The 11650-nt window shown below is 32.0% G+C and overlaps 1 protein-coding gene across 1 annotated transcript; it reads left to right on the top strand.

The window, feature by feature from the left end:
• Nucleotides 1–10554: 10554 nt before the first annotated feature.
• LOC116007650 (nuclear transcription factor Y subunit B-4-like) lies at nucleotides 10555–11029 on the top strand. Its single transcript, XM_031248387.1, has one exon. The coding sequence runs from the start codon at nucleotides 10605–10607 to the stop codon at nucleotides 10950–10952; it is 348 nt and encodes a 115-aa protein (XP_031104247.1). The 5' UTR covers nucleotides 10555–10604; the 3' UTR covers nucleotides 10953–11029.
• Nucleotides 11030–11650: the final 621 nt, after the last annotated feature.

The raw sequence follows: 11650 nt of genomic DNA, 5'->3' as shown, positions 1-11650 counted from the left end.
AGAATACGCTTAGTGCTTTTAATTTCTTTTCTTTTGATGTTAAAAAAGAAAAATGCAAAACGGGCATAGGGCTGCCTTTCGGGTCAATTTATATCCTAGATCAGGATTCACATAACTTATGGACTCTGGATGAAAACGACAAAATACAAAATTCATATTCGTAGTACATAATTTCATAACACAAACAAAAAAAATCATAACATAAGACAAATACATATGCTATATATTTACTTATTTTTTAAAATTTGATTTAAGTACAAAATTTGTGTTATAGGCGTAGAATTTCACAACATAAAACAAAAAAATTTATAACATAAGAACAACTACTAATTTGTTTAAGGTACAAAGTTCATACTTTTAAGGTACAAACTTTCATAACACAAACAAATATTTACAACGTAAAACACATATATATGCACCAAAGTTCATAGTGTATTGTGAACCTGGTCCATGCTATAAGGATTAGAATCTTCGGCAAATTATACCGTGCACCACGGTGCACACAACAATGTGCACCACGTACGTATACGACGTCGTTTTGAGCATTGTAAACTAACCGTCCCTTTTTTTGGAAATTACGTTTCCCGTTTCAGCCGGTCTATGTATTTATGTTAATATTCTGTGTATTCTAGGTAATCGTTCTGTGTATTCCAGGCAATCATTCTGTGTATTCTAGGCAACCGTTCTGTGTATTCATGTTAGTAACACATGTTGTGATATGTTTGTGCATTCGAATGTTTAGGAGGATGAATTCTGTGTATTTTGTGTCAATATTCTGTGTATTCATGTTATTAACACAGGTTGTGATTGTTTGTGCATTCGAATGTTAGGAGGATGAGTTCTGTGTATTTTGTGTCAATATTCTTTTGTGTATTCTAGGTAATCGTTTTGTGTATTTCAGGCAATCATTCTGTGTATTCTAGACAACCGTTCTGTGTATTTATGCTAGTAACACATGTTGTGATGTGTTTGTGCATTCGAATGTTTAGGAGGATGAGTTCTGTGTATTTTGTGTCAATATTCTGTATATTCTGGGCAAACATTCTATGTATTCTAGACAAACGTTCTGTGTATTCTAGATAATGATTATGTGTATTATAGATAATGAATTCCTTGGAGTCATTCGCGTCCGCTTCCACTAACATCGAAACGACGTCGTTTTGGACCAGGGTGCATGCACATTGCTATGTGCACCGTGGTGCACGATATAACGATTGAGACTCTTCGCTACCATGTCTAAATTTTGCAATAAAACGACAATAGGGCAGTCTTCCAATTCCCACTCACACTTGCACCCATTCAGGAAATGAAATCCTTCTACATCCTTCTTTATTGCCATTCTTACGAGGATTTTGCAGAGTTAGGGAATTCTCAATTCACAAGTTGTATCACTAACGACCTATTTGGTATACTGTAATTTGATTGTAATTGAATTAAAATTCAATGGAATTTTCAATTATATTGTTTAGTTAAAGGGAATTGTAATTTCTTCCATTAGCTGAATTATAATTCATGGGTATACCCCCATGGATTACAATTCGTTGCTTCTAGGAAAGGAAGAAATGGATGAAATGACAAATATGCCCTCAGAAGGGGGGAACCTGACACACGCGCCGCTGCCCCCCCCCCCCTCCCGCTCGCTCTGTTCGGTTCGCATGCGTGCGAGGTGTGGTAAAATTTTGCGTCCTGTTCTTTTATTTTTCCGAGATTTCAGTGAATTTTTCCATCAAGAATTAATTTTTGTGGAGTCCGAATTGGTGTCTCCAATTTGTGGCCTATACTAACTCCACTTTTGCGTTTTTTTGCGCAATCCTGTGGCTGGCATTGGGAAGACAGTTATTTCATAAGCTATAAATACCTGCCTTCCCAGAGCATCTCAATCATCCCATTTTTCATTCTCTCTTCTCTTCTCTCGTTTCTTAGTCTAAGAAATTAAGTGAGAATTAATTGTGAATTAATTCATAGTTGTTCCGTGTTAGCCAGTCGAAAGCGACCAGTTACCGACAAATCGCTTTTAAGGTAGTGTCTCGCACACGTCACAGATTTCTTTTCCTTTTCTGTTCAAAACAGCAAGCCTATAGCAACGTAGAGTGATCTACGACATTTTCTATACTCGATTCCTAACAGGTCTTCTAGGAGGACTACAGCTGGTTAAAATTTAAAAATTAAAGGACCATAGATGGTTAATTTGGACCATGAATGGTAACAATTTAAAGCCAAAGGACCACGTGTGGTCAATTTAAAAGTTTAAGACTAAATGTGGCAAAACCACCATACTCAGAGGACCCCATATGACATTAACTCATTTATGAAATTGAACACACCCTTTATTTCCTTTTCTCACTTTTTTTAACCTTTAAATCTACTTAAATAACATTTGTCCACACTTATCGCAGGAAGAGAGGGAAACCAAGATGAGAGCTATCAGATTTACCAAAAAAAAAAAAAGAAAAAAAAAAGAGAGAAAAAGATGAGAGCTATCCCCATTTGCCCCCTCCCCCAATCCCTCTATCCTTGTGTATAGATAATGTCACATTAAATACAATATTTCTTTAGAGTATATTCTTATGCGTCTAAAATAAATATCGAATAACGCTAAGCGAAAGATGAAGCATATATAAAATCTCTAATAGAGATGTCCAAACATAGTGTAATCTTACCAAATGCACATAATATATATATTTCATGATACATATATCGAGAAATTCAATCTTGTATTATATTATAAGTTTATTTTAGTGAATTAAAGAATTGCATTAATATAATACAGTATATATCCTTACATCTAATTCCATTACCATTAGCCAGATCGAATAACAATTTTATATCTACTAATTCAAGATGGTTGGAAAGAGCATATCCCTTCCATGCAACAACAACTAATTAACAATAATTTAAAATTATTGACTTTAATAATCATCTGATTCCAAGTTTCCAACTGGTGTAGTATAGGCAAGGAATCTAGAGAATCTAGTCATTTTTTAGTTAGGCCAATTGAGATTCTTAAAAGATTTCCAAGCATGGGTGTTTAGGGTTCTTTTTTGAATTAAAAATAAATGAAAAGAAAAAATTATTTTTATATCACCAACAGGCAGGTGTCAAGCCCTATAAAGTTGCTAAATTATTTGAGCTCTTGATGTGTGGATACGAATGATCGAGAAGCTCTTTATATTATGGCTTTAAAAATACTTAATATAATTGTACTTTCTCTTATTTAAAAAATGAAAAAATTACACTTTTTACTCATTGAGTTATAAGATAAGCTATAATTTTTATTTATAATTAATATAGAGATGTGATAGAATCCCTAATTAGTCACCAAAATGACTTATTTGTCACTCTTCTAACGGAAGATGTTCTTTTGGACGGAAACCTAAACAATACTAGTATAGATAGGGTAAAATCATATTTTTAATATTAAAGGACTGAATATATTTACTAAATAAAAACTAAAATTAATCCAAAAAAGTTTAACTTTAATGGAACTCAAACTCAAACTTCAAAATCTTGACCTTAGAGTTTTTGGTACTGGACTAATGTACGAAGGTTGCTATTTTTGTAACATAACTAAGTACATAGAATCTATCTATTTCTGTATTATATAAAATCATGTCCATTTGCTACTACCAAGATATCTTTTCCTTCTAACTTTGGTTAAAATAGCTAGCCTAGTACATGGGTTAAAATAGTTATCTTCATTTCTTTTCTTCTTCTTTTTTTTTTTTTTTTTTCAAGCGTTATCTTCATTTCTTCAACATGAATAATTACTTTCAAACTAACTATTGCCATGAGAGCAAAAATTGTTACACCATTCGCCAAGTTCTACCTTACATTGTAGACTCTAATCTAAAAATTATGTATTTATAGTTAACATATTATCTACCTTCAATTAATAAATTATGTGTTTGTAAATAAATTGAATACACGTAACACGTTAACTACAGGCACATAATATATTAACTGCATATTATGTGTCTGTTGTTAACGTTGTTAACATAGTATGTGTTTGTAGTTAATATATTATGTGCTTTCAATTTATTTATATCAACATAATCTGTTAACTGTAGCCACATAATATGTTAACTAGAGACATATAATTTAATTGTCATTTTATACAAGGATCCACAATGCACGGTGGACCCTGGTCCATGGTATAATTTGCCCGACAGCAAATATCCTCACCAAAAGTGGGCCTAAACACCTAATATCAAATAGCATATTTATTTTAGGTTAATTATTCAAACTCCTAATTCTAAAATTTAAAAATTTCCCACTTGATTTTATAAGGTGAGATTAAAGATAAAACTTATAAACCTATAGACCATGCTTAGAGACCCTTATAATTATCAGTACAACCTATTAGTCATTTTCTGCATGTTATTTGTTTATTTGATATGTATAATATGAATAAATAGTTTTACTTTTATAATCTGCAAGTGACTCATAGCGAGAGATAATTATAGGGTAAGAAGCATTTTCCTAAATCTATATAGGTAACCATGGCATGTATGCATATATTCTTTAGTAAAGATCAGACATGATTATCCAGGTTAATGATTCAGATTAATATGATAACAATATAAAATATGACAATAAGTTTAAACACCAACACAACCACTAGGGTAAATATGTCAAGATTTCAAAATAGGAACATGAAGAATAATTAATTTGTGTAAGGCCGGAAAGAAGAAAAAACTAAGTAAATCAGGTAATTAAGCTACACTAGGGTTTCTTAGTAAACCCTGCTTTCTTGCTTCTTGCCTTGGTTAGTGGATTGGATCCATTTGAATAGCATGTAAACGCGGCAAAGTTTTGTCCATTCATTTCTAACTGTAGTTGCAATATTATAAGCCAAACTTTAATTTAATTAGTACACATTAGTTGCATTAAAAGTTAAACCTATGGTACTTATTATAAAAGAATGGGCCAGATATATTGGGTAATGGGGACCAGTTATGCAAAAGTTTAAAGGTTTTTTTTTCCGAGTATATAATAATACAACTATAATTTCATGAATTGATAAATACAAACACATTATTATTATTATTATTATTTTGCATCATTATTGGTAACAAAATTATCTACTTTAAACAATTACTTAATCAACAAAATCAGACAACCGTACCATATATATATATATGTTAAAAAATTTACAAGGCCGGCTCGGCCGAGTTAGGTGCCTAGGCGGTTGGTCGCGTAAGGGCTAATTCGCCTCGGCTTAGGGGCGCCTATCGCCTAGGCGGCCGCCTAGGCCGATTTTCGCAACAGTGATATATATATACACACACAGTGTGTAAGTTCAAATGAAAACAATCTTTTGGGTAAAAAGTAAGGATTGATCTCAGCCGCTATTAAGTTTCATCAATGGTTAAGTTTTAGTTAAAAAAATGTAAAATTATTTTTATAATTATTTTAAACTTTTAAGTTTGTAATATCTATAAAACTAACCCGTCATTTTCTCTTCTTATTTTTCAACAACTCTAAACCATTGATATGTCTAAATGAATACATCAATTAAATTATTAGTCCTTACATTTTATTTTTGAGCATGTTCTATATATATATATATATATATATATATATATATATATATAGTTTAATAATCAATTTAAATTTTAAATTGAAATTAAACACTTTTTAGAAATTTAGAATTAAAATGGATAACTCGTAAAAACAATATGTTGTACGTGTTGTGTGTTTAAACTCTTAAAAAAGCTAGAGCTCATTTACTCAAATTTTCAAGTTCTAATATGTCAAAATGCTTGCCCTTATAATATGTCAAAGCTAGAGCTTTTTTTTTTTTGAGTTCTACTGACTCGGTTACAATGTAGTATCAATTACAAGCTAGCCTACTCAAATTTACAATAAATATATAATAAGAGTACGTGCCTCCGTTCAGTCAAGTTGTAAATTCCCAACTTAGTGGATTGGATCGGATTAGTCTCCACAATTATATATTTATTTAAGCAGAAATCTCTATTTTTTGGGTCATGATTTTGACTAAAACCTACCTAGAATTTCTTTAGTTGTATGTCGCTTTCAAATGTCAATTATGAACTATATATACCTAATTAATAATCTAGGCATGCACTTGATGATCAATATCGAAAGTTTCAATTCTCATAGTTAGTCCGGCAAGTTGAAGTTTAGAGGGGCTTAAAAAAGACTTCATGAAATTTTTTAGATTTTAGAAATTTACACATTAGTTATTACACAACAAAAACCTTTATTTATATATTTTAAGAAAATAAAGTTGTAACTTTTACGTTGAAATTGAGAGATAGATAAGTAAGTAAAATATACAGAGACAAAAAATTTTAGTTCCATAGGTGGTGCAAGTGTAATTCCCTACTTCACTCTTCTCCTCCATTTTAAGGAGGTGTTCACAATAATGTAACTTTCACATATACAAAATTATAAGTGTTGAATCTTTCACAAAGCTTGATTGCAAAGTTGCTTTACTATAGCTACTCACTCCTATTTTAACAATCCTTCAAACAATGGGTCTTTCCAGGGCCGGATTTTAGGGCGTGCAAGATGGGCAACAGCCGGGCCCCAAAATTTTGGGGGCCCCTAGTTCAGCCCTGGCCTAATAGTTAGTGTATGTATTTGTGATTATATTGGCCCAAAATTATGTTTTTTACATTTTTCTTTTTGCAATTTTTCTTTAATTCGCAGTTTATTTATACTTTGATAGGACCCCACTTATTTACCAACACAGGGCCACGCAAATAAAAAAACCGGCCCTGGGTCTTTCACAAAGTTGTCTGATCTTGATCTTCACTATCTTGGCCTCTGATGAGCTCTAAGGATTTTCACCAAATCCCATATATTGAGCTAGTTGCCTTCCAAAACTTCATTATAGGTTTGGTTGTTGTCTAAGGTTAGATAAAGTTATGACACTTGAATTTAGATGGTTCAAAATGATGTTTACAATTTTTGAAGTATTTTTGAAAGAACAATTTATCTCTCTAAGTATTCTTATATTTCAGCCAAGTTCTCAAAAGTTATCTTCTAAACTTTAGTGTTGCTCATTATATTTATACTTGTAGAGTTTGAGTGTTGTTGCTTGAATCACTATAAATGTCTCTATTTCCCTCTCTTTATCTTTAGATTAATTTTATTATCAATAGTCATCCATATTCACACACACAAGCACTTACACGTTTAAACAAAAACAAGCTAAAAACCTTTTAGCAAATTCTTTGTAAGTTCAAGACTTCTGTTGTGGACAATTTGTATACGTTTTCAAAAATCTAAAAGTTGTTTAAAACTTAAAAGTCTATTCATCCCTCTCCCCCCTCCCCACAGACTTTTGGGGCCAACAATAGGTTATAATAACTTTATATTTAAGCACTCAAATTAATTGTTCAATGAAAACTTGAACACGAGAATACTTGTAGGATTTTTTATTTTTTTTTGGAGAAAAAAATGGTGCAATTTTTTTCTTTATTCATCTATACCTCGTATCTATAGGTGAGCTATGAAAATATTTTGCATTCGACATGGCCTTAATATGATACTTAAAATCATATCATAACCCCTTATTTGGCATTTAATCTAGAAATAAAATTTGAAGTTAATAATTCATACATATATAAATTCTCATATCAATTGGAGCTAATAATTCTTAAAGCTAATATAAATTGATTAACATATTTTTAGAATACATTATCAACTAGAAGAGAGATATTGTTTAGTCAGAACACAAATATGTTCAGAAAATTTCACAGAATTAGAAGAGTTCACTAATTTAGAAGAGACCATATTTAATTTATTTGACAAAACTTTAGTTTGTTTGGACTACTAATTTCAAACAAAACATTCGATGCATCCAGGATATGCATATACATATGTAGTCAAGCCTCATTTTGGTCTTTGATTTGCGTGGTTAGCGTGCGTGTGCAAAAGATAATCTTCCAATAATAACATATTTTGCACTTTTAAGATGTGAAATTAATTTATCATTTACCCATTATCTATTTAAGCATATATATATATATATATATATATATATATATATGAAATTCATTATTTTTTACATAAGAGAATCTGAATCTACTTTTATCCAATTCAAATCGATAGTAAATCTCACATAAAACAATGTCTCAAAATAGTCACTCACGTGTTAATTTTTCTGTAGTGTACATAAACCGATCTGATTTACTAAATTTTCATACCTTGAATTTTTATTCCTTATACCCATTATGTTAACAAATTCATAAATTATGTCTGGCAAGAATCTTGCATCCATGCATTTTTAATACTTTAAATAGAAACTTTTTTTTTTTTGGAAACTAAATAGAAACTTAATTCATTCGAAATCAATTATTAATCCTATATGGATGAGTTTAATTGCAGATTATTTTTGTTCAATAATTCAATTGCACAAAATATAAAAGTTTAATAGTTTATTTGACACATTTTCCTAATTTTTATTGTTTCATTCATAAAGTTTGAACATAATTTTTTTTTTTTTCGATTAGAAACCAACCTCTAATCACTCAAAACGCTAGTTGAATACAATATTGTAGTATCCCTGAACCCTATGTATGTGTTTACTTCATTTCTTCTGATCTGCTTTTCATTCTTTACATTTTATTTTCTAAATTCGAAAAATGTAAATATAATAAACGAATTCGCTATTTTCATTTATTATCACAATTAATGGATGTACTCAGTGTAATAATGTAACTATGTAGAAACATGTTCCTAAATAAACGTCACATCAGCTAAGCCACCCGACCTCTCGAGGTTAGACCCCAGATCATCCATTATGAAATTGCTCTCTTAGACTTCATCACTTCTTCACTACAAAAATTAACACATTTAGTGACAAATAATACTTCTTCACTACAAAAATTAACACATTTAGTGACAAATAATACCTTTTTTTGTGATTACATATACATACACCATATATATATATATATATATATATATGCCCCTCATCAGGTGATGATATATATATATATATATATATATGCCCCTCATCAGGTGATGATCATGTCTCAAGTAAGAACTTGTGAACAAAAACCAAACCACTATATAGTAAATTTAACAGTTCAAAATAAACAAAAAAAAAATAATAAACAAAACTTTGTAATTTATAAAAAAGATCCCATTAATTTTAAGAATTTGTAATATTTATGAAAATGACCCCGCTCATTTTTTTACTTGCTTTCTCATCCACCAAGTCTTGCAAATCAATGATTTGGATTTGTCCACATACATGTTCTCACCTAGAGAGTGGTTCAAATATGATTACAAATATGTGTGTGTGTGTATAGATATATGGGTTCACGTGTGGTTGATGGTCTCATGTGCGGTTGTGCTTTTAAATTTGAGTCATTGATCTTGCCTAAATCAACTTCAGGATTGACAATGATTAAAAAACGCACTGTGGCAATTTGGTCTTTTTGCATTTAGGTCAAATTTAAGGTGCGTGAATTTCCTTCTTAAGGTGCGTGGGTTTTGTGTGCATAAGGTGAGTTAGTTGTTGAAACTTAAGGTGCGTGAATTTCTTTCTTAGGGTGAGTGAATTTCCTTCTTAAGGTGCGTGGGTTTTGTGTGCATAAAGTGAGTTAGCTGTTGAAACTTAAGGTGCGTGAATTTCTTTCTTAGGGTGTGTGAATTTCCTTCTTAAGGTGCGTGGGTTTTGTGTGCATAAGGTGAGTTAGTTGTTGAAACTTAAGGTGCGTGAATTTCTTTCTTATTGTAAGTGAATTTCCTTCTTAAGGTGCGTGTGTTTCCTTCTTAAGGTGCAAGATTTGTATGTTAAGGTGTGTGGTTTGTATACTTAAGGTGCGTCATTTTAACCTTTAGGTGCATGATTTGTGTGCATAAGGTGCATAGTTTGTGTACTTAAGGTGTGTCATTTAAAATCTTTAGGTGCGTGGTTTGTGTTCTTTAGGTGCTTTATTTGTATGCTTAAGGTGCGTGATTTGTGTATTTAAGGTGCAACATTTTGATGCTTAAGGTGCGCGGTTTGTTTATTAATTTTATAAACAATTTTATGAATTTGTTTATGTTGTTTGTGATCCCGGCCAAGTGCTCAGATGAGGGGAGAACGTGCAATTTTTTTTGTTTTAATTTTTATTGATTTGAGCTATTGATCAATGCCTCAAATCTAATCCCATATTTTACCTGGGAGCAATCCCGCACCTAAACCCTTATATATAATTAAGTTCATATGAGAACCTCTGTTAACCTGTATACCATTGTGCACCGTTGATCTTTCTCGATTTTATGGTTTATAATGATCTTGACTTGCTAAATATACATCACTGCATCATTACACTATATCTGCACAATTGCACCACCCGGTGCACCATTGCACCACTCCTCAGTTCACACTCGTCCAATCTCACATCTCAACTGTGCATAAGAGTTCACAGGTTCCTAGCTAAGAAGTGGTTCTCACCTCAACTAGACCATATATATGTGTGTGTTGGCATACAAAGATTTAAACATACATAAATACATACACACATACATACATATTTAATATATATAAATAGGGGCCGCGGGTGGTAAAGTGATGAGAGTGCAACGTGTCGAAACAGTATCATCTCCACATAGTTTGCAGGGTAGGGAGGGGCAAGATGGGCGATGAGCATGAAAAGTTGCTTCCAATAGCGAACGTGGGGAGGATAATGAAGCAGATCTTACCAGAAAAGGCGAAAATCTCGAAAGAAGCCAAAGAGAGAATGCAAGAGAGCGCTTCGGAGTTCATAAGCTTCGTCACCTGTGAAGCCTCCGACAAGTGCCACAAGGAGAACCGGAAGACGGTGAACGGGGACGACATCGTTTGGGCTCTCAGCTCTCTAGGTTTGGATAACTATGCGGAGGCCATGACAAGGTACCTCCACAAGTTCAGAGAGTATGAGATGCTGAGAGCCAGCCAAACCAGAGGCCCGGCCGGGGAAGAAGACGAAACGGATCGCTACTGAAACCTCGCCGCCGCCGTCGATCGGAGACTACTGTATTCCAGGGTTTTCTTTTCTCTCTCTGATCTTTGTTTTGAAAAGATAATTAACCAATAACATTTGAGTGGATTTAGTATTAATATTTGTTCTAATTTCTGCACTTCAGATGTTGTATAATGTTGAAATTCTGTGCTTGCAAATTAAATGCAATGATGATTTTATTAAGTCTATAATTTAGTGAATTCAGTTAAATTCAACTAGTAGTGACTTTTTTTTTCCCAGTAACTTTGATCTATTGGGTTTTAGACTACTTGGTTATTTACTAGTGACAATTGCTATTGTATTGTATCTAAAAAGGATATTATTATTATTATTATTATTATATATGTCAACTAGGCATTCAAGTCAACAAAACATAATAAGGTGGCTTCATGTTATATTTAATCTGGAGTTTATAAGCAATAACATGTCAAAATATAGGCTAATTGTAATTTCTTTTCAAGTTGAACCGTATAATTAGAGTTTTTTCAAGTTTGAGACTTTAATTTTACTTTTTTTTAATAGGCTTATTTGGCCCTTTATGCTCATTTAAAAATACATTTTTATTTTATATATCATATACATTTTTGTAACATTTTTTGCTCAATGTATGGTATGTGTGTGTGCAATATATGGTGTGTGTGTAGAGAGAGAGAGAGAGAGAGGGAAAACAGATCAAATGA

Source organism: Ipomoea triloba, chromosome 15 (genome assembly GCF_003576645.1).
Source record: "Ipomoea triloba cultivar NCNSP0323 chromosome 15, ASM357664v1".
Classification (NCBI taxonomy): domain Eukaryota; kingdom Viridiplantae; phylum Streptophyta; class Magnoliopsida; order Solanales; family Convolvulaceae; genus Ipomoea; species Ipomoea triloba.
This window is presented reverse-complemented; position numbering and strand designations above follow the sequence as displayed.

Bases quoted from the DNA above. Each gene is read 5' to 3' on its own strand.
- LOC116007650 (XM_031248387.1), top strand. From the start codon at position 10,605: ATGGGCGATGAGCATGAAAAGTTGCTTCCAATAGCGAACGTGGGGAGG.